Genomic DNA, 23168 nt, shown 5'->3' with positions numbered 1-23168 from the left:
CAGCCCAGCGGCTCCTGGGCAGGCAGAGGGGGGGGCTGGGAGATGGCACCCGTGCCCTTCGGTGCCCCCCACGCCAGGCGGCTCACCCACCTTGCACCTGCAGGCGGCGCCGGGCAGCAGCTCCCGCAGCAGCTTCTTGGCCACGTCCTTGCTGGCCTCCTCGCTGACCAGGTGCACGTTGAGCACCTCGTGGGCGTCCAGCTTGGCCAGGCGCAGCAGCGAGCGCAGGGCGGTGCGGCCCTTGGCCTGCAGGGAGGGGCTGCGATCAGCCTTGGTGAACATCATCAGCACGTGGTAGTCCAGCCCCTCCCCCGCGGCCCCCGCCGCCGCCTCCAGGGCGTCCGAGGGCTTGCCTTTGGCCTCCGGAGCAAGCGGGGCGGCCGACGGGGGTCCTGGGGGGGCGGCCGAGGCCCCGGGCCCGGCCCGGCCCCCTCGGAGCCTCCTCGTGGCGCTGGAGAAGGTCTCGCGGCCTGAGCCCACGTAGTAGAAGGCGCACACGGCCAGCGCCCCGGCGAGCAGCAGAGCGCAAGGCGGGGAGCGCAGAGCGCTCAGGCGGACCCCGCGGCGGCGCGACGGCGCCCCCCCAGGCCCCCCGCCCGCCATGCCGGTCCTTCGGCCTGATCCTCCAGCACGGGCCTGGCCCGGCTTGCTCCGGGGCGTAAGCGCACCTGGAGGAGGGGCCGAGGCGGCCTGCAGCTGGTCCAGGTCCCAGGAGGGTCTCCCGGCCGCGGCCGAGGCCTTCTCCGCCACCGCCAGCCCAGCAGGACGCCAGGGGCGGAGCTCAACCCGGAGGGGGCGGGGCCCCGATCTCAGAGCACCAGGGCTAGGGCGGGGCCGAGCCCGGAGAGCACGCCCCCCCCGCCATACACCAGAGCGAAGCTCCTCCTTCCCCACTCCCCCCGCCCATCCCCGCACTAGGGCGGAGCTTCTCCAGGAGGCGGGGCAGGGGCCGCAGATCTCAGAGCGTGGCGTAGCCCCACTCCCCACCCCCACCCCACCCCCAATCCCCGCACTAGGGCGGAGCTTCTCCTAAAGGAGAGGGAGAGGCTCTGAGCTGGGAGGGAGGGCGTTCCTCCCCGAAGCTAAACTGCCCCCCTCCCTCGAGGCGGAGCTCCCCTCCTCCCCCGGGCCCATCACCGCCTCAGTCCCGCCCCCCCAGAGCCCCGCCTCCCAGACCTTCTCGGAGATGGAAACTGGGTCCCGCCTTCTCCCGGAGCAGCTGGTACCTCCGGCTTCCCTTGGGGGTGGGACAGGGCCCAAGTGAGTCTATACTGGCCGCTGTGGCGTGGGGGCGCTGGCTGGCTCCCTTTTCCAGCTTTTCCTCCTCGTTGCTTTAAAAGTGGGGGCGCCGCAGCTGGATGGCTCAGTGGATAGAGCCAGGCCTGGAGACCTGGGTTCAGTCTGGCCTGACACTGCCTGGCCAGACCGGGTGCTGACCAACCCCCCTGCAGGCGCAGGGCAGAGCTCAGACCCAGTACCTGGCCCACACAGGCGGTGCCTAGTGCACACTCACTGATTCACATCCCTGCTGAGTGCCCCCCATGTCTAAGAGGAGCTCCTAGCACCCGGGGCCCCCAGGTCCTGGTATTCTAATTCCCTTAGGGAGCTGTGGCTTGTCCAAGGCTGCCAGGTTGGGTGGGAAGCGACATTTGAACCCACATCCCACCTTCCAGGCCAGGGGTCGGCAACATCTGGCTCTCGAGCCATCTCTGGCTCTTTTGAGGGCCGGATCTGGCTCTTTCTGCAGGAGCGGCACTGGGAGCACTGCACGGCTCTCAGGGCCAAAAAGGTTGCCGACCCTGCACTAGAGATACACTATTTGGGGAGGGGGGGGGGGGGTGAAGGCAGAAATGGGACGAGCCAAAATTCCAGGCCAACCATCCCTGGGAGGGCAGGGCAGGGAAGGTGGATGGGAGGCGGCTTGTGCAAACCTAATTTATTGAAGGACACCTTAGAAAGGGCCAAGCCTTCCTCCCATCATTCCTAAACACGAGCCAGAGGCAGCAGATAACGCTTCTGTTCCCCCAGCAGCATCCACTGGGTAGGGGTGAGCCCGGGAATCCGAGCAGGGAATGGTCAGTGTGCGTGCCTGGGTCCAGAGGAAGTAGGGAGATCTGGCCCAGATCAAGAATGGGCTGGGTCAACAATTTGGAAATAGGTCTTGATCAATGACACATGTTAAGACCAGTGGAAATGCGCATCGGCCAGGGGTGGGGGGAGTGCGGGGGGTGAAGGGGAAAGTAGGAGCATGAAGCACGTAAACATGTTAAAAATGAATATTAAAAAATGTTTTAAAAAATGAAACTAAAAAAAATAAATTTGGATTTCCTAAAAAAAAAAAAAAAAAGAATGGACTGTGTCTGGCAGGAAAGGGGCACTCTTGGGTATCCTCAGCCGTGCACACACTGCCTGGCACAGAGGAAGTCTTCAAAATGCTTAGTGACTGGGGTTTGAGAAGGGCTGCATATAGGGAAATGAGGGGTCTGGAGGCGGGAAAAACAAGGCACAACAATATTCCAGGGACAGTCCATTCCGTCTAGCTGGAGCCCCAATGCTGAGATGGCAAGCTCTGAGATATCGGAAATGTTCGACTTCTGGACTCAAGGACGCCCCTTTACTGGTGTCCCCCCCCACCCCCGATCTGGGGAAGGGCAGAAAGGGGGAGGCCGGGAGGTTGCTGGGGCCCAAGAACCAAAGCAAGACAAGGCTGGGGAGAGCCATTTGGGTTTTATTGATTCGGCATACAAAGTCTTGGTCAGAACCATATTTACAATTCTTACATCATGTACATTTTCGAGTCACAAGAGCAGGTACATCAATGGAGTGAGGAAGGAGACTCTACTAGAGCATTTTGGTATTGGGGGGCAGTGAACACCAAGGAAAGGGCCCCCCAGGTCGGAGCACACAGCTTTGGAAAGCTCCGGGCTTCCACCCAGAAGTCCTTAGGAGGTGGCCCTCTCTCCTTGCTTACAGTCACAACATGGGCTACTACGTTCTTCAGTTTCCTTTGGGGGAAAAACGGACGTAATACAAAAGGATGCCAAGCGGACAAAGACAACACCAAGAACATTTGCCATTTGGGGGACTTTTCCAAAACGACTTCACTGTACACTTGAAAACAGCAAACTGACGGAAACAAAAAAGATGTCTAGGAAAAATAATCGATTGTATAATTGATTCCGAGTCCATTTAAAACACTAATAGGTTACTTGTGATACTGTAAGAACGTGCCTGCCTTCCCATTCTAAAGAGCAGCTTCCCCAAAGGCCTTCCTTCGGCTCTGCCAGGAATCAATGGTGGGAAAGCATTTTCAAAGAGAGAGCCCGGGCGGCAGCCTGGCCTAAGTGGGTCACTTCGAGGCCCCCAGGGACGAGCCTTGAAGGGCCTCTTCCAAGGCTAAGAGCCCGGGCCACTGAGGCAGCTTTCCCTTAAGATCCACATTCAAACTGAAAAGCTGTCCCTGACAGGGCGGCCACTTGGGAGCCGTGCTGCTGTTCAGACAGGAATCAAATTCTGTCCTACGTGAAGACACACACAGGCGTGAGCACTGGGGTTATTATAACTATGTCTTTTCACAGAGGAATGTAAAAAATGTTGCTACATGTGTAAGACTCTTTTTCAAATACTGCTTAAGACATCACTGGCCGCTACACTGGTGAGGCCATGAAACTAAAGGGCGAGCTCAGATTCTCAGGAGAAGAGGAAAGCCCGTGTCTCGATACATCTGTACAACTTCTGGAAAGTGGAGAAAAGAAGAAGCCTAAAGGGAAGACCGAGATCAGGGAGTCCCACCCTGGGATGTGGCGGACTCGCCTGGAAGCACTGTATGGCCAGGAATCACCGGCATCTGGGTGGGAAGGAAGGCATGGCAACGATCGAGGGCTCTGCTTCCTCCACATCCGATACCGACCCGGCGAGCACCCCCACTCCTCCAGTGCTGCTGTGCAGCCACACCGAGGCCCGAGGACATCCCCATCGGACCCAGGACGGAAGAAACGTCCCAACTTCATCGAGCTCAGGGGTCTGACAGACTCTAAAAAGCCATTTGTGTGGAGGGGCTGGCCTGCTGCCAGCAAACGAAACAAAAACGTGGAATTGGCCTGACCGGTGAGTCGCCATCGTTTAAGAGCCCGTCGGCTTTGTACGTCGCCCCCCTACCTTGCCCCGGGAGCGGCAGCCACAACTCCCTTCTGCCCACTCACTCCACGAGGTTCCCTCTGAGCCAGCCAAGAGATCGAGCAGCAGAAATGGGTCCTCGGGCGGCCAGACATTCCCTACGTGAAAGCCTGAACTTTGAAGATGTTAGAAAACAATCGTCTTAGTTGGCGCTTTCCATGGACTCTAGGGGGACTGGAAGGGGCGAGGAGGCCGGGAGCAGCCGCCAACCGCAGTGAGGACGCCTCACAGCACCAGGAGAGCTACCTAGCACCGAGGGGCCAGAGCCCGAGGGTGGGGTGGTGGGGCCATGGGCAAGGGCTCCTCTGGGTGGGGAGGGGTCCCAGAGCCCCCTGCAAACACCATGGAAAGAGAGCTCTGACTTGGTGCCCTTGCATTGATTTTGACAAATTATTCCTTTCTCTTTCTTCAAGGCTGTAGTAGTTTACTTTCCACTACAGGGCTCGTCCTGGAAACAGGAGCCGGATAAAAATGTGCTTTTAGGACTTACGTCTACGCTTTCTCTTAACCACGGGCCAAGAAGGAAACAGCGGGATCTCCTTCTTACTTTAAAACAACAAAAAAGGCGTCTCCAGCACTCCTTCACGTTATCGGTGGTGGCGAGCTTAGAACATTTCTACAGTTGAACAAATGTGATTCCTGAAGTTGCCTTTCTCAATCTGACCTGAAATCACCACTTGATAATGTAATTCATTCTCTTATTTAAAGCAGGACCTACTCCAGTAATACAGCGTTGCTCCCCGCAGGCAGGAGGCAGTCGGATATGCGAATCTCGACTTGGAGACCAAATGTCAGCATTCCAATTTTATTCCTTAGTGACATGATTAGTAAATAATGGACGATTAAACACGAGGGGTGGCTACATACACAGAGGAAGCGTTGAGAGCGAGCGCGCGCACACAAGACGATGCCCGGACATCAAACGTGACAAAGGAGACTTGTGCTAACAAGGGCCAGAGCTACAGCTCTGTTTCTCTGGAATGAAAAGAACCAGGATCAATCCAGGCAGTCTGTTCTGCGACCCTGCTGGGAACACAGAACCACGGGGCCGGGCCGGGGCCGGGGCCGGGGCCGGGGCCAGCACCTGCGCTGGACAGAGGGCGGGAGGGAGGGCAGAGCTGACAAGGGAGGGCGGGGAGCTCCCACTTCTCCAGACACAGACAAAAATACACATTTGCTGCTGCTTCTCTGCTTGGAGCAGGGCCGAGAACAAACCTCAAAAGCTCGCTATGGCTTCGGCTTCTTTGAAGGTGACGTTTTGGTCACAGCTTAATTTTGAAAATGTTCAAGTAATTTTTGGAAAAGAATTCTATTGCATCGATCAATCTGGCAAGGACCTGGAAAGCTGGCATCCCAAGGACCAGGTTCTGCGGGCACCGGCAATACCTGGCGGGAGCTCCAACATCTCCCCTCCGTGAGAGGCCAGGCGCCCAGGACCCACATCTGGGATGGTGCCACTGGGAGCACGGACTTTCTCCCTTACTTGGAAAAGCACATATTGCACGTGGGATGAGGAGGCCCAGGTTCTCCCAGGCCAGCCACAGAGCCAGCCTTGGCTGGCGGTGTGGATGTGGTTGATGGAATGTGTCAAGCGTAACTCTTGGAAAAGGTGGCTGTGCCCCGTTTTAAAAAGAGACGGGCTCTGGAAATCCCTCCCCGTCTAGCAGGCTCTGACCTTGTTTCAGCACGGGAAGCCCATTTTGAAACAGGCCCTAACCCAGCTTCCCCTCCCAGTCTCCAGAGGCCCGGAGAGGCAGGGATCCACAAGGAACTGGCAAGGAATGTACCTTTCCCATCACTCATTCGATACCCTAGGCAACCTGAAAGGCAGCAGGAAAGCAGGAGGAAAATGTGCATTTTCAGCTGTGTGAAGAACAAGAGGGCACCAGCTGGGTTTCCCTTCTTTAAAAAACTCAGAATTTCTGGGAATCCTGCTGGAACCGGTTTAGTTTTTCTGGATTATTGGAGGCCATTTGGGAAAAATCCCGGAAAATGTCTTGGTAAGTTTCATCACCTGTGTAAAAACAAAATGAGAAAACGGGTCAGGGGTGGGCACATGGCCACGAAATGCTACATCTGCTCCCTGGGACGCTGTACCATGCACTTTCTAACATGCCCCAGGACAGAAGGCATCAGAAGACCAGTTCTCAAGACAAGAAATAAGGAAATCTCAAGCAAACAATCTTAAAAGTGAATAGTGAAAAGGCAGTACCTGAAAAAGCGCCTCAGATGCAGCCAGAGAAGAAAGGTGAGAGTTAGAGAAAGCAAAGACACAGCAGAAATAATGGCTAACACACTGACCAACACATGAGAAACCGAGGCATTCTGAGGGTCTGCAGAACACCCAAGACCGAACTGCTCAGGCTCCTCGTCTGTGAAGCGAGAGGCCCGTGGTCTCGGAGCTCTCTTGGTCCAGAAAGAGAGCAGCCGGCCCCGTCTCTTAGCTCTCTGGACCAAGGGGCTGTCCCTTTTGGCATTCGCTGTCTGGAAGACCCTAGATCTCCCCTTGGGGGTCCACTTAGGCCCGTTTCTCTTGTTGAAGGTCGCCCCCACACATCTCGGCCTGGAATATATGATGAACTCTGACTCCAGGAGACGATGGACACCCCCCCCCCCCCGCCCAGGGAAGAGGGAGGGAGGCATCTAGCCGAATTAGCTCAAGCCTTCGCTCTCAGACGGAGGAGCTCAGAGCACCATTCCTGTTCTTGGGGGTTAGCCCAGGAAACCGAGGTTGAGGTGAACCTGTTGTAAGGACACAGTCTGCACTGGCCGGCCTCCACAGCGCCCTGAGCCTCGCCGCAGAGCCCCTGCCACTCTGACACGGCCCCCACGAACGCAGGGGTGCTGTCCGAGCCCTGAGGCTGAGCTCAGAACAGAGAGAGTGCACCAGATGGGGAGGGAAGCCCAGCCTTTTCTCAAGGCAAACGACAGCTAAAACATCGGAGCCGAGGGAAGGAGAACCGTTTCACTGTCCCCCCTTTCATGTTCTGTGCTACAGTGAATTTCTGTCCCGAACTTACTCCAGCCAGTCTACCAACTTGTGAGTGAGCTCTGGGGACTCTCCAGGAACGTGATCTCCCTTAACTGACACCACTGCCAGGGACCAACACCTAATCCAGGTGACTAAGAAGGCAGGTGGTCACCCCTACAGACTGAAAAAACCCAATGACACCCCCTGTGGCCCCCCCTCGCCCTGCCCAGCAGTCAGGACCTTCTGGGCCTTGGGAGGCCGTGTGAGGAGATAAGGAGGAGGCAGCCCGACGATGATGAATTCCTCTTAGAAAGAGAAGTTTCACAAGTTCCCTTATCTCTACCCGCTGCAGTAAAATATTTATTGTAAACAGTGCAAAACTGGAGTCTTGCACGAGACCTTCCGAAAAGTGTATTTAAAGTGCAGGTCAGTTTGATACAAAAATACTCGAGCCCTGGTTTTAGTCTTCAACACCAAAAGAATGGAAAAGGCACACAGGAGACATTCAGGAAGGAGGCCAACCCGGACACCACCGAGGTCCCCAGGAGCACCGGGAGGCCAGAAGAGCTTCAGCTCCTGACCATGCCAAAGGGGTAGAACAAGCGGCTGCTCCGGGGAGCAGCCAGGACCTGCCTGACCAGCTCAGGGGCAGGACCATTGCCCAGGGCCACCTCTCACACGGCAAGGGCCAACCTCGACAGCATTTTCTTGGTGCACACGCACTCAAGCACACACACACACACAGGCACACACAGGCACACAAACCCCTGCTTCCAAGCAAGAAATGTTCACAAGAATCCTTCTTTTCCCCAGCTACCCATTCAAAAGAAATAGGCTAAAATGAAGGGTCTGGAGTAAATGGGATGATGATTTGTGCTCGGCGACATGGCAGGCACATCCTTCTTGAAAACAAATCAGTACTGAGTTATTCGAAATTGCCAAAGCCGGGGTGCGTTTCTCCTCCTGACTTCTGAAAACCGAGCTAGGCCACTCCCTGTGGAAGACCTCCAGAAGCCCACTCGATGCTTAGGCAACAGGTCTTCCTTCCCCTGAAGGCTCTCCCAGGCCTGTGCACGCCTCAAATCTCTCTCCCGCTGGCCTGGGTCTCTGAAAGGTGCTGGCTTTTAGGACGGTGGCCCCCGAACCCCTTGGCTTCCATTCACGCGTCCCTGAACGAACACGGCCACTCTCCCCTGAAGTCTATCCGAGACCTCGGAACATCGGCTCCCCCACCAGCGACTAAGCGTTTGGAGAAGGTTCTCCTTCAAAGCTAAAGAGATCTGGGCACGGCCCTGACGCGATCCACCAGGAGATTCCAGCTCCTGGGCCCGTCCCAGCCCCAAGTCATCCTGTGCAGGACTGGCCTCTGGAAGTGTGAATGCTGTCTGGATACACTATTCAGACAAGGACGAGGTTACAGTTTCTGAGAGCTGAAGCCACCCAGAAGCCTCAGGAATTTCCAAACAGGCTTTAGCTGTGGTGGCTGACACCTCACTACCTCAGTCAGGGCTCCCCAGAATTATGGAAAGGCATCAGAGGGATTCACTTGGCCAGATTTTCATTTATTTCTCACTTCCCTGGCCCTACAGGGCAATGACAGAAAGCAGACTTCATGGCATAGCCCCCATGACGAGGGGCCGGTCCTAACCCTAAAGACCCTTCCCCTCTGCAACCTCCTGAGGCTGAACCCGAGGACAAACTGAAGGCAAAAGCTCTCTGGGAGAGACAAGGGTGCTGCTCCCTCAGACTCCAAGAAGAGAGGACGAGCCACCAGGAGAGAAGCTGCCCCCAAGATGGGGAAAAGATCCCTTCTAGTCTGGCAAAATCGCTAGCACAGCAATGGCCTATTCTTTTTTTTTTTTTTTTAAACCCTTGTACTTCGGTGTATTGGCTCCTAGGTGGAAGAGTGGTAAGGGTGGGCCATGGGGGTCAAGTGACTTGCCCAGGGTCACACAGCTGGGAAGTGTCTGAGGCCAGATTTGAACCTAGGACCTCCCGTCTCTAGGCCTGACTCTCACTCCACTGAGCTACCCAGCTGCCCCCCATCAAGCAATGGCCTATTCTTAACGTCTTCCAAACGTAAGATCTGGAAGAAAGTAGTTCAGATGTCCAGGTAAGTGGCCTGGCAAAATCCCTTTTCTCCACTCTGAAGACCCAAAAAAGTCCAAAGGAAGCCACTGAAAGGGTCTCAGCTGCATGCACAGAACTGGGCATCCCTAAAATCTCTCCCCCCAACAGTGGTGACAGCAGAGCAGCTGCGAGGCTAGAATGGAAAGAGAAAGGAAGCTCCCCTCCCCACCATGGCCTTTCGACTAATCTTAGGGCGATGAGGACTCCGTCAGCAAGCGCAGCAGGGAAAAGGCCAGCTGGCCAAATGGTGGGAAAGTCTGGCATTTCAGGGAGATGTGGAAAACCTTGAAGTTGCCTGTCTGGCAAATGTCTGGTTGAATATATGCACGGATGTCTAGATGCGTACACACATGCACACGCATACACACACACATGCACACGCACGCACACACACACACACACACACACACACACACACTCTTTCCCATTTTAAAGTGCTTAAACAAAAAGGCCTCCGAAGTGGCCGCCTAAGGTTGTGATCATTTAAATATTCTCTGATATATAAAATCCTCACTGAATATTCAAGTTTAAACCAAAACTAGAGCTAAAACCCCTGCCTGGCCCCTGCCTGGCCCCTGCCTGGCCCCTGCCCTTCCACCCGGGATCTCCAGAGTCTGGAGCAAAAGCCGGAGCCGTCCACTGCCTGCAGGTTTCAGCCTCCACTTCGAACCTTCAAGTTAAAACTCTCTGAGAAAAGAACTGCCTTTGCCTTAGCTTCCCAGGCCAAGTGTCCCTGAGAGCAGCATCCAAATCAGTGTCTTCCTTGGGTCAGACACTTCGAGCCTAGCTAGGGGAAGGGCCAGCAAAGGACAGAGGCCCCCTGCCACCAGCCAAAGCGAGGCCCTGGGTGGGCTCCTGCAGGGCTCTCCAGGCGCCCAGGGGCGATCCAAGCTCCCCTCACAGGCATGAGAACCTGAGAGTCCACGTGGAAGAGTCTGATGAAGCCTCAGAGGCTTCTGCCAACAACCCTCGGCTTGGAGAAGAGCAAGCGAGCGAGCGTGGACGAGAGGTCGGGGGGAGCCCTTCCGAGAGCCCCCACACGGGCTGATCCCGGGGCCTCGGCTATGTGAATGCCCCGAGAACCCAAGGGATCAGGGAATCAGGTTTTGGCTCAACTCAACAAACAAGTTCGGGCACGAGATTTTAGACACATTTCGTCTGTCGCTGTGATTTCGGACACAGCAGAGCCTGAAATCGGGATGAGGTTCCCCCTTCTCTGCTTCTGTCCACAAACTAGCCGCTGAATCCCACGGTGGCCTGTGCCTCAAAGCCTCCCAGATCGGCCCCTCTTTACGCTGCCATTCACACATTTCTCAATTTAGTCAGCTTTTCTCTGGTGAATTCCCCAGGTGGACTTCAAGACTAGATTTCTTTGGCCAACGAAGGTCTCGATGACCTGAACTGTGGAATCTCCGTCTTCCCCACCTGACAGCAGCCCCCCCAGGGGAAGAGTCCTGGGAAGCTGCCTCGAGGTGTGGGAGGCTCCCCCGGCCATCCTCGCCCCCTCACCGGAATACTTAAGGACGGAAGAAAAACATAGAGCAGAGAAAGGAAATCCACAGCGTGGCAGGGGAGCTGCCTTCGGCCCGGCAGGTGGGGAGGTCTCTGAAGGCCTGGCAAGGAGCCCCCGGACAAGCCACTGAACACTGTACACTGAGCAGCCAAGAAAATCACAACTTCCAAGTCAAGGGAAACGCGATTGCCCCGAGGGAACGGATCAGGCTAAGAATTATGGCTCTTCTAACTGTAAGCTGATAAACTCCTGAATGCATTTCTTATACTGCATTTCCGTGTGATTATTAGGGGAATATTGACCTGGCTGTCCGTACAGTCCTTCGGACTCCCGCATCTCTTCATTCATTCTGGCCAAACGCAACCTCGGGGAAAGGAGAAAAGCAGGGTCACTGGGAGAAGCCCTTTCCCACCGTCGCCCTCCCGGGCTCCCCCCCAAGCTGGGTGACCCCGGCCCTGCGGCTGCCTTCGCTCCCAGGGGAGAAAAGAAAGCACGCCCAAGGGCCGGTCCCAGTGTGGCACAGCCCACGCAGGTTGTTTGGGCCCCAGACACAGGAACAAACCCGAGGAAGGGCTGCCCCGAGGGCAGAGCAGAGGCTTGGCCCAGGGCTGATGCTCTCCTCTCTCTTGAGTCTGTTCCCTGCTTCCCCAAATGCCTTCCCAGCTTTCCTTTAGGCCCATTACTAGCACACGGGAATGCCAAGGGCACATCCACGGGCTGCTCGTTCCTCTCTCCCTGGCACCACCCACCCACCCTCTCTGTCATTGTGGGCAGACAATGAGGCCGGACCACGGCCCGTGCCTGGGAGAGGAGAGGACAACAGGCAGCGAATGGGCTGAGGCTTCGAGGACTGCCCCGTGCCCCAGAGAGCCCTCCAAAATCCTTGTCTATCACACTCTGCGAGGATTCCAAGTTGTAGATCACCCCAAGGACAATGGAGAGATGACGGCTGGCACACACGTCGGGCATCTCACCAGCCACAAGCGTGTGCCCCCAAGTCACCAAGGGAGAAATGACATGTGGGACCGGAGAAGGGCAAGCGGGCATGGAGCAGGATCCTGGGCATCGCTGGCCCCGGGGCAGAGCACGGTGGACGGATGGCTGCTGGGCTTGGGGAGGGGAGGGCCCAGGCTCCCACAAGAGGTCAAAGGAAAATCACTCAGGGATTCGAGAAACCTCTCTCTGCCCTCTGGGACGCCTGAGCCCCCTCCTCATTCTGTGACCAGCTTCCCCACCTTCGAAGTGCGGCGTGCGCCGGGGCTCTCCAAGCCTCTTCTCCCGCCCCCGCCCCGCCCCTGCGTGCCTCCTCCCGTGACGAAGCAGACACTTACAGGGTCACGATGTCGGCATTCGCGGCTTCCACTGCGATGCTGAGCGGGTCCTTCCCTTCCTCGTCAGTGGCATGCTGGTTGGCGCCTCGTTTCAGGAACAAGCACACCTGCCTGTGGGAAGAGAAAGGAGGCGCCGCGAGCTCAGACAGGCTCCAAGAGGCAGCTGCGCCATCTGCCCAAAGAGGCACGAATTTCCCAGGGCCTGCGAATGCGGCCAGCGGGGGCTCTAGCTGCCCTCTGCTAAGGGATGGGAGCCCGACTCGGCCCTTCTCTCCAGGCAGCCTCCGGTCCAAGAACAGCCCAAAGCAGCAGGGGGCCCAGGACACGGCCAAAGAGGGACGGACGGCGAGCGCCCAAGGGCTGGACGACCTCTGGATGAGGGCCCCGAGTCAGGGAAAGGCTGCTGGATTCTTCCCCAAGAAAAGAGGAGGCGAGTCAGACAAGAGCCCTGAGTTGGCCAGAAAGGCTTCTCCTGGAGTCAGAAAAAGAGCCAGCGGGTCCTGTAGAGGCTGGGGCTCAAAGCAAGACCCCTAGGGAGGCTGCCAAGGGCCCAGGGAACAGAACCACCATTTCCCTTCTCCAGGCCTTCACAGGGATTTGTCCCTCCAGCCTGGAGCCCCTGCCTTTGAGACTCCCTGGCTACAAACCCCACTTTCTGCAATTGCCCCAAGTCCTTCCATCCCCTCTGGAAGGTCCTATTAGAGGCCTGGAGAAGAGCCTCGACACACCCAAAAGCTTTGTCAGGAACCGGCCTGGGCCGGGAGACGAGGGCAGCACGAGAGTCACAAATGGCCCCAAGGCTGCCAGCACGGGGCCCGGCCACAGAGCACGCTTCGCTTTCTTTGCCCTTTCAAAGCTAAGCAGCGGGTCTTCTCCCCAAGGCTCACCCGGTGTGCCCCAAGACTGTGGCGTGGTGCAGCGGCCCTCGCCCCTTGATGTCCCTTTGGTTCACATTGGCACCGTTCTGAAGGAGGAACTCGCAGGTGACCAGAGAGCCCTGGGGAAGAAGAAGGAGAGGCTGAACACATCCGGATCGAAGAGCTGTGACCAGATCGGCCGTTACATACAAAGCGCCTCTCTCTAGGGGAGCCCTGGCCCGGGGAGGACGACGGCACGACCCTGCGGCCCCTGCGCTCCTCCGCAGTCAGTCGCTAGCCCGAGCGGGGGGCCGAGTCTCCCCGCGCTCGGGGACACTGAAAGAGAGGGCACGCTTGGATTCTTCACGGATGAATGCTGTGGCCTGTGAGCGCACAACGAGGACATCCCAACTCACTGGTAGGACAGTAAAAGGGCCCATGTTCAAGCATGACTTAACAAGCTACTTCACTGCTGCCGCCAGAGATGCGGAGTCAGAAGATCTGGGTTCAAATCCTGCCCTTATATACTTCCGGGGTCAGTTTTCTCTTCTGTAAAATCAGGGAGCTGCCTCCAGAGTTTCTTCTGGTTCTAAATCTGGCCTCCTAGGATCTTGGTAACAGAAATCAAACTGGAATTGTTCTCAGGGAAGACGTGCCAAGCTGTCTCTGTGCCCCCCACCCCCATCCCCCGCCTTCCCTACCCCCAAGACGGCCTGAATGAGAGGCGTGGCCTTGTTCTCATCGGAATTTGCCCAGTTGACGTCTGCTCCGTGGGCCAATGCCTCGGCCATGTCGGGAAGCTTTTTTTCATAGGAAGCTCGGTACAGCTGGAGTCCCGGATGGAGGTGCTTATATTCAAGACAGACCGAAGAGTCCCGTCTTTCTCCCTCTGAAAAAGAAGCACATCTGTGAGCCGCGTTCCAGCTAACAAGCTTCGCAGCGGGACCGTCACTCGGCGAATGGCCAGGCGCTCTGGCCACAGCTAGAAAAGGACCCAAGTTCTGCTGAGACCAGTGGTGAGGCGGGGAGCCCCCTCCTCAGCTTCCCTTCCCACTAACACGGCCTGGGATGAAGAGGAGAAAGGGAGAGCTCCAAACCACACACCACCCAGCTGCAGGGTGACCCTTTTCATGGATTCTGAGGACTAGAAGAAGGACCTTCTGCTGGATGGAGCCTCAAGAAGAAAAGAAGACAGGATTTTGCCATCACACAGCAAGGCCCCTCTGATGATCCCTTGGCCCTGCCTGGTGACTCTTTCAAGAAGAAACGGAACACGGTTCTGAGAAATACCTTTGGGCAAAAGCCGAGCTCACTAGGTTCAATGAGAAAACAACTCACCCGGCTCATATAAGCTATTTGTGGAAACCACCGAGGACAGGCCTTCTCTGGTGTCGTCTGCACACTGCTGGATGCCACTGTCGTTGCTCTTTACTGTTTAAAATAAAAGGTGGATGAGGAATGAGCCCCCACCACGGAGGGATCAGGCCCCTCGACAGCATGCGAAAACTCGTTCACCTCCAATTCATCGTGAATTCAGCCACCACCGATGAATTGGAAAACAATGAAATGCATTTAGCCAACACTTAATGGTCTGCAAGCTCTTGGCTTATCTAGACAGATGCATCACCAGAGTCTAGCACCATCCTTTACACAGGAGACATTCTAAAGGCTCCGATCACATTCAAACATGGCTCAGGGCAATGCTCTACGACAAATGGGTCACGGGAAGAGAAATGGTCCCACCACACAATGAGCACGAGCAGAGACGTGGCGGGCTCGGCCAGGAGTACTTACTACTACGCAGCTTTGAAGAAGTATCAAAGTAGGAGAAGAGCGAGTCTAGCTCATCAGGACAGAACAGAGATTCCCGCCTGGCCTCGTCGCTACTTACAGCCACCGCTGGGCACATGCACGTTATCAGAGCACAAAGCAGGCAATAAGAGGGGGAAAGGGCAGGAAAGAGTGTTATTGGGGAGACTGAGAAAGAGCCAAAAAAAGGAAGATGTTAGCTTGGGTTAGGGTTGGAGGAAAAAATGAGCCACATCTAATTTTTGACTCTCATCCTATCAAGATGGGATCATTTTAGCTCTGGAACGTGTCCAACGCCTTGTGGTGAATTACAGCAGCACCCCAAAGGGCTCTGTTTGAAGGGTGACAACTAGCAAAGAGAGCTACTGTGTCCTGTGAAGACTGAAAAAGAAGTATTTGAGGCACCTGCCTGGAGCTAACAATTCATGGAATCAAGTAAGAGAGCGATCCAATGTCTGAGACAGGAACCAAAGTCTCCTACCTGCACTTCTGCCTGATGTTCGGACTTGGTCTTCGAGTGTTGGCTTGGAACAGCTGGACCCCTTCTCCTCCTGACCCTGGCCCAGAGCCGGAGGTGAGGAAAAAGCAGAATCCTTATCCACAAATTTCTTCTCCACATATTTGGCTTTGATATATGCTTCTTTCTCCTGCCTGATACGTAAAAGCACAGGATCCGTGAGCCCAGGCCCTATCGCTACTGGTTCAAACTAAAAAGAGGAGACTTTAGAACACTGAATGTGTCACTAAACTCTTTGGTACAGATGGCAAAGGAGCTCTGGAGGCTTCCTTCCCCCCCCCCCCGACCCCATGCTTTATTCCCCTGCTGACTCAAATGGCCCTGAAGACTTTAAGTCCAAACTCTCTACACCATCAGGGGCATCCAGGCCAAGCCCCTCAGTGCGCCCCAAGAACTCTCTCAGCTGGAAGGTTCACAGCAGTCCTTGAGAGTTCTTTAGACCAAGGGCTCTGCAGGGCCAGGCCACAATAAACAATCCGTCCACCTTGTCAGGCCACTTCTCTGCTTGAAAGTCTCCTGTGATTCCCTGCTGTCCCTGAAGTTTTGTGATACTCTGGGCTTTGGCCCCCATCTCCTTCTGGGTTCCCAGCCTATCAGCTCCTCCCTGACTTCAAAGACTCAAAGGTCAACAGGCAGTTAGGAAACAGTCCAGTGGTGTGCAGGGAGAAGACACTTGACAGCAATAAACTAATGGGGAATGATACGACAACTCACGTTCTTGCTTCCAAAAATTCATTTAGGAGGGACGTCATGCTCCAAATAGAATACAAATGCCAGCGGACATTTGGAAAATCCAGAGCTGAAGCGGGTCCTCTGTGCTCTTGGCACATACCCTTGGTCTAGGGACACTTTTTTTTCCCCAGAAGAGGAGGAAAGCAAACTGGATTGAAAAATAGCTGTGGCCACAAGAGAAATGTCATTGCAAAGAAGCATCTTGGGATCCTCTAAAGCAGCAGATGAAAAGCTCAGTGCAGATGAGGGCACGCTGGCTGAGGGCTCACTCAAAGGTTAGTTCTCACTAAAACCAAAAGGGGAAAATGGAACAAAAGGAACTCCTTTATGGCAGGGACTGTCAAGAGGTTAGTGGGCATGACGTGGGCGAGGCTCCAGCAAAGGAGACAAGAGAGGAAACAATCAGAGAAGTAGGAGGAGAAGCACACGAATAGGAGCAAAGGCAGCGAATAGTGGAAGTAATCCAGGTCATGGTCTGGCAAGGCAAGACTGGTGCTAAGATAAGGGGGCCCCAAAGTCAAGAAAAGAGAACTGATTCGCCAAAAGGTTAAGATGGAGAAAATAGAGTCCAGACAGTGCAAGGGGAAGGCCTAGGAAACCACTGAGGGGTCAAGGGATCAGAGTTCAAGATGATGACAACGAACAGATGACAGAATGACAACAGACTGAAATCAGACACAGGAATTTCTAAGTTCAGAAACACGGGATGAAGCACTTGTGGATGGCGGCAAAGTCAAGGGTATGACTCTGTTGTGAATAAGTTGAGGAATACGGTGTCTGAGGAAATGTTAGCATCTATGATGAAGTCCCTAATATGAGGGGAGAGGCGGGCAGGAAAGAGCCTGTGACTCACTGAAGAGAGAACAAGAGTGTAGATAAGAGCTACCGAGATTCTGATTGGAGTAAAGCTCAAAGGAGGCGAGCTTTCAAGAGAGCCTGGAAGGAACAACGCGCCCAGGAGGATTCTGACTTCTCCACCCTGACCCGTGACCAAGGGGCAACAGGTGAAAGGACAGCTGGGGCTGGGGGTTGGCAAGAGTGGCCAAAGAGGGTGTGTCATCAGGACAGCCCCAGAAGAAGAAGGGCCAGTGAAAGCAAGTGTGTTCCCAATTACTCCAGAGAAGATGGTGAAAGGACTGGATAGTTTTAAAGCGTTGGGGGGGGGGGGGGAAGGAGGGGGAGGTTGAGGGAGATCAGAGTAAGGGGCCAAGCAGTGGGAGATGAAGAACACAATTTGCACAGGGACAGCTGGGGGGGTCAGAATCATTGGGAGAAAGGGGAGACTGCGTGGGAATTTGATAAGCACTGATGAATGGGCTGGGTACAGTCTTACAATGGAATCCATGAGAGATATTGGGCAATTCAGGCAAGCTGATGGAATGGCATTTCTCTCCTGTCCTGGCAGACAGGCTAGGCCATGCCAGGCAATCCGTGGAGGGTGCAAGAAGGAATGGCATTCCTCTGTCCCCTGCAAGCAGGAAAAGGTGATCCCAGAAGACCAGGATCAAGTAGGGGACCCGAATAAACACCATCTCACCTCAGACATACTCATTCTTGGGGGGTTGGGCGTCTGCGTCTGGGTACACTGCTGTACGCTTACTCTCAAGGATCTCCTTCTATCCTAATGGGCTTCTTTTCAGTCTCCTTTGCCGTCTCATCCTCCTCACTCACTTCAACTTTTAGTGTTCTCATGACTGTCCTAAGGCCTCTTCTTTACACTCTCTTAGTGACCTCATCCGTTCCTAGGGGTTTCCTCTTTAAATTGTTTTTCTTGCTAGTTTCTGTTGTTTGTAACACTATGGTACCCCTCCTGCTCTCTAGCTGTCCTATAATATGACAGAGTATCTTTTTATGGAGGAAACAAAGTCAACACAATACTTTAAAAAAGTTCAAGAAGATGTGCAGCCCTTGTGGCCGTCCCAACTTCACAAAGGGGTAGGTCAGAGGTGCCTTCTCAAATCTCTTCATTTGCGTCCTGCTTCATCTTCAGACTTTTTACATTTACTTTTGAATTTTTAGAGTTTGGTTGTTCTTTCATTTACATTGTTGTAAACACTGTGGGTGTACTGTTTTCTTGGCTCTGGTGATTTCCCTTTGCAGCAGTTCATAGTGATCTTTCCAACTTCTCGGTATCTATCACCCATATCATGTCTTATTGCACAATATTCCAATACAACCATGTACCACAATTTGTTAGCTATTTGCCAGCTGATGGGCATCTACTCTGTTTCCAATTCTTACATATCACAAAAGTACTGTTAAAAATATTATAGTGTATATGGAGACTTTCTTCTTAAAGACGGCTTCTTTAGGATATTAAGTCCAGTAACAAAGTCTTTGATTCAGAGTATGGACTACATTTTTGTCACTTTGAATAATTCCAAAATGATTGTTCCACTTCACAGCTCCACCAACAATGTATTGGCATCCTTCATTTCGTAACCCCTCCAACACTGACTTATTGCCACTTTTTGTTTTTTTTTTCCTTTTCCCCCAAATTGCCAGGAGCAAGGTAAAACCTTGTCTTGATGTGTATTTCTCTCTTATTAATGATTTGGAGCATTTTTTCATGTGGTTATGAATACTTGGCAGTTCTATTAAGAATTGTTTGGGGTGGGGGAGCTGGTAGCTCAGTGAATTAAGAGCCAGGCCTAGAGATGGGAGGTCCTAGGTTCAAATCTGGCCTCAGACACTTCCCAGCTGGGTGACTCTGGGCAAGTCACTTGACCCCCATGGCCTAGCCCTGACCACTCTTCTGCCTTGGAATCAATATACAGTATTGATTCCAAAACAGAAGGTAAGGTTTTTATTTAAAAAAAAAAAGAAGAAGAATTGTTTGGGGGGGCAGCTGGGTGGCTCAGTGGATCGAAAGCCAGGCCTAGAGCCAAGAGGTCCTAGGTTCAAATCTGGCATCAGACACTCCCCAGGTGTGTGACCCTGGGTAAGTTATTTAACCCCCATTGCCTAGCCCTTACCCCTCTGCAGTTTCTCTGGGAAGGCTGGCCATTACAGATTCCAGTTTTTCTATTCTGCTCATTGTTTTTGCCCTACTGAGCCTAAATTCTGCTCTCTGGAACTTTGGTACTTTCAGCATTTTTGTATATTCTGCTTGTCTTTCTGTCAGTGTCCCTTGTTTCCTCAGTTGGAATGTAAACAACTTCCTAACTGAGATGTGCTTCCTTGTTTGCATTTGTGCCTTAGGGCAGCACACAGCAGTCCTGTACGAAGCTGACTCACCAACTGATTTCAAGAAAACTGAAAAAAAAGAACCCTAAAATCAAACCATCACATTTTAATTCTTGCATTTAGAAAAGGCTATTATTACAGAAAGATAAACTCGGTTAGTACCTTTGTCCAGGCTGTGGTTTCTTTATTCCCATTTTCTCAATTTTGGCTTCATAAACTCGATTCATAACATCATTTCCCAACTCACACATAAGCTGTGCGGCAAAGAAAACAAAGGAGTGAATAACGCAGGCTTTGAATGACAATTTTCATGCTCCAAACAAATGCCGTCATCATCGTGCAATCTCTGCTCCCACAACAGGTGGATTTAAAAGCAAAGCGCTCCATGACGAAGAAGACGGCCACAAGGATGATGACGTGTCCATTTAAACACCCAGGAGGCCCACCCATCGGGAGCTCTGTTAGCACAACTAAAGGCTTCCGGGGAGCAGGTGACCCTCCTGCTTCCCCAAACAGGCGGCTAATGATGGCTTATGGATAGAATCACTGTGCTGTGCTATGGGAAACCATCCGTAGGAAAAGGGGTCCAAAGAAGGCAGGAGAAGAGCCACAGAAACAACATTCTCACTAGGGCAGAGACAAAGGGGCACAGATACAACAAGACCTAAACGTTATGGAGTTAATGATGACGGCAGAGAAGATGAGAACGTGGACTTCCCTCCCCTCTCTGCCAGGGCCAGACACCACAGTTATGGAAATGCAGCACCCCTGACAGCTTCGTTTGCTTTAAACACTTTTCCCTCTCTTTTTCTATTCTTTTTTTTTTTTTTCAGTTGACAGGAAAGGGAGAGGGATATATTTGGAAACAAAGGGATGCTACTGGACAAACTCCAACAAACACTCTTACCTTCAGAAGCTCAGGCTCCCAGGTATCTAATGTTAAAGAGCGGACTTTCGAAAAGTGAACCCCAAGACTCCTAAACGGAAAAGCATTACATGACTAAACAAAGGGATCCATTCTGAACTCATCCTCTCTTTGTCTGTGTTCCCCAGCCCAGCTCGCCCCAAGGCAGACACGATGCCCTATGACAAGGCTCTGAGCCTCCTCAAGAATGTACAACAGGACAAGATTCCACCAGTACCTCCCATTGCCAAAGCACCTTGGAAAGCCTCCTCTGTTCTGCCAAACCCATCCAAGAATCCAGAAGCAGCTCTCCCCAGCACGTGGACTGGCCAAGAACGGACCCAGGGAGCCCCAGCTCCTTGGCCTTGGTGAGCACAGACAGAGGCTTGGGAGTAAAACATAGATGGGAGAGGAGGGAGGAAGGGAGTACCTACCGGTGTATACCTGAGCATTCAATGCACAGGGTAATTCCCAAATTGATGCTGGCCCACCGGGGGTCTGGCAGGCCACAGTCACAGCAGCTGGCATTCCCAGGAATGCACTGAACCCGCTGCAAAGCACTTTCTCCTTTTAATAATTTCTCTTTTAACTCATTCCCAGAATCTAAGCTTCCTGTAGATGGAGATGATTTTTTATCCAGCTTCTAGGAGAAGAAAAAAGTAAAAATCAGATTCTTCCTCAGGGTATTTCAAGATTCCACGAGAACCATCTGCTCTATTTTTCATCTATTTGGCAGAACAAATGACTGGCTCATAGAAATACTCTGTCAGAAAACGAATATTAAAATTGTGATGTAATTAACTGACAAACTCGAGGAAAAAAAAAGAAACACTCTGCAGATAGACTACCGTGGAATTTTAAGGGGAAAAAAACAGAAAATCTAAAACCATCCCTTGTAACCGTGTCCTAGTGAATTCATTGCCAAGGCTACCCCAGTCACTGCAATCCCTGGGCCACAGTGGCATAGTAGATGATGGGTGGAAGCTAGATCCGATAAGACCCCTGACTCAGGAGTCACAAAGTCCCATGTCATCATCAAATCCTGTGTCAGCGGGATCACCTCACTGACTACAGGCCACCTTTGAGGACTCGGTTTCCCCATTTGGATAATGGAAGGTCAGTCAGATGAGTTGTAAAGAAGTCTTTTCTGGCTCTGACAGTCTAGGAAGCTGGACACAGAGAGACTGAACACCAGAGCACTTGGTGACAGGAATGAAAAGGGAGACTGACTGACTGAGAAGAAGTAGCCCTAAGCACCCCCTGAAACGGTGGGCAGGGGAAGCCAGGAATGCTTCTAGGAGGACACAAGGATGGCAGCATATCCGTCACCCACAGAGAAGGGCCGAATGACCATGTACTCCTGGACAGACGGCCCTAAACTCCAAGAGGACACAGCCTCCCTCAGGGAGTCTTGACAGTCTCCTTTGCCAAACGCTGCCTCCTTGGTGGCTGACTGGCAGGTGTGCCTGAGAGACTCTGACCCAAAGAAGACATGAAAAGAGCAGGGATCCGAGGACCACGAAGAAGGCAGAAAGAATGGGGCAAGACGTTCCCTGAGGTGGGGGAAATGGTGCCGCTGCACCTGGGGAGAGAAAGCTCACAAGGGAAGGATTCCTGGGGTTTCTCTGGAGAAAGAAAGGGAGGCCAGGGTAGCAGGAAGCACAAGGAGACAGGCATCTCTGAGTGGAGACTCTCAGGGAAGACCCTTTAGATGGAGATCAGTGGAAAAAGGGAGAAATGGCTGGAGAATGGGGGTGGCAGTAACTGCAAGGTTTATAACATGAGAAATGTGGGTGAGGCAGGGCCAGCGGCAGTGATGATCCCCATTTCACACAGGAGGAAATGGGCAGGGGATGATGGATGATGGACTCCCGGAGCTGACCACTGAGCCGCTGCTGAGGCAGAAGAGAGCAGAGATGCTCCTGCGTGTGGCAGGACCAAGCCCAAGGCAGGGGGACGTGGCCCAAGCAGCAGGCAGGTGAATTCTCATGGCAGGGGGAGGGAGCCATAATGGGCCCCAGCCCCCGGCTGCCTCTGTGCATCTCCCACTGGCACGCAGACGGCAGGATCCTGAGGGTCTTCGCCCTCCGACACGATGCTCCAGACTCACCTCGGTCTCATCTCCTTTCTCCCTATAAGCAGTGGCAATGCTGGTCTGAACAGCCTTAATCCATGCTTGACGCAGCTTCTCAGAGTCGGCCTGGAGCATGCAGCTTCTGCAAAGAGACGACCTTGTTAGGCGCCAAGTGTGGGTGCAGGCACGAGGTCTGGGGACCCCCCTGGGAACAACGGCCGCATCGTCCTTCCCATTCCCACTGGACTCTGCCAGGCCAGAGAGGGAAGCGTGGCTGCCCATCTCTTGGGCAGACACAGGCGTCCCGCTTTGTCTGGGTGCCCCCGGAAGCCGGCCCGAGCTCAGTGTCTCATTCGGCGGGCGGCTCCTGAGCTCGTCGTCCCACTAAAGGTTCTCTCCAGTCACTGATGGCTGATTTGTTCCCTGATAAACCTTGGCCTGCTGCCTGGAAACGGGTAAGAGGCACTAACGGGTGCCACAGTGTGTCTGGATCTGGGTCTGGATCAGGATTACCCGAGTTCAGATCCAGACTCAGATACTCTCATGAGAGTCATTTGACCTCCCCTGTAAAATGGGGATAACCATCACACCTAGCAGGCAGTGCTGTTGGAAGAAGACAAGGAGGCGATCTCTGATAATATCTGGGAAACCCCTTGGAGCTTAGCGCCGCCTCCCATAAATGTAGACATTACTGGTCCCAGAAACAACCTGAGGAGGAGAGTGGCGCGGCCCGCGCTCTGACCCATCCCGGTTCAGTGTCTGTGTTGTAACAACACCGTTTTGCTCCCTGAAGGGAAGACGGATTCAAGAGGAGGACTTGAGGCCAAGGTTATGGCAATTGGCGTGACAATGCTGGCAAGCAATTAGTGATTATAACAAAATGCTAGAAAGCTCCATCTCGGTCAGTCCGTGCCCACTGTGTGCCAGGCTCCAGGCTGTGGGCTGGGCATACAAAGGAAGACAAAAGG

The 23168-nt window shown here is 53.7% G+C and overlaps 1 protein-coding gene across 1 annotated transcript in view; it reads right to left on the bottom strand.

The window, feature by feature from the left end:
* Positions 1-2708: 2708 nt before the first annotated feature.
* Positions 2709-23168, bottom strand: part of ACAP2 (ArfGAP with coiled-coil, ankyrin repeat and PH domains 2) — a 127274-nt gene continuing 106814 nt past the window's right edge. The window contains exons 17-27 of the mRNA XM_044669497.1: positions 22237-22342; positions 20561-20769; positions 20130-20199; positions 19385-19476; positions 15269-15438; positions 14317-14409; positions 13680-13867; positions 13009-13118; positions 12122-12232; positions 11093-11154; positions 2709-6190 (exon numbers count right to left, since the gene is read on the bottom strand). Of these exons, the coding sequence (XP_044525432.1) occupies positions 6090-6190; positions 11093-11154; positions 12122-12232; positions 13009-13118; positions 13680-13867; positions 14317-14409; positions 15269-15438; positions 19385-19476; positions 20130-20199; positions 20561-20769; positions 22237-22342 (1312 nt within the window). The 3' untranslated portion in view covers positions 2709-6089. The remainder of the gene's footprint in view (positions 6191-11092; positions 11155-12121; positions 12233-13008; positions 13119-13679; positions 13868-14316; positions 14410-15268; positions 15439-19384; positions 19477-20129; positions 20200-20560; positions 20770-22236; positions 22343-23168) is intronic.

Source organism: Gracilinanus agilis, chromosome 3 (genome assembly GCF_016433145.1).
Source record: "Gracilinanus agilis isolate LMUSP501 chromosome 3, AgileGrace, whole genome shotgun sequence".
NCBI lineage: Eukaryota > Metazoa > Chordata > Mammalia > Didelphimorphia > Didelphidae > Gracilinanus > Gracilinanus agilis.
Note: the sequence above shows the minus strand (reverse complement) of the source record. Positions and strands in the feature narration are given on the sequence as shown.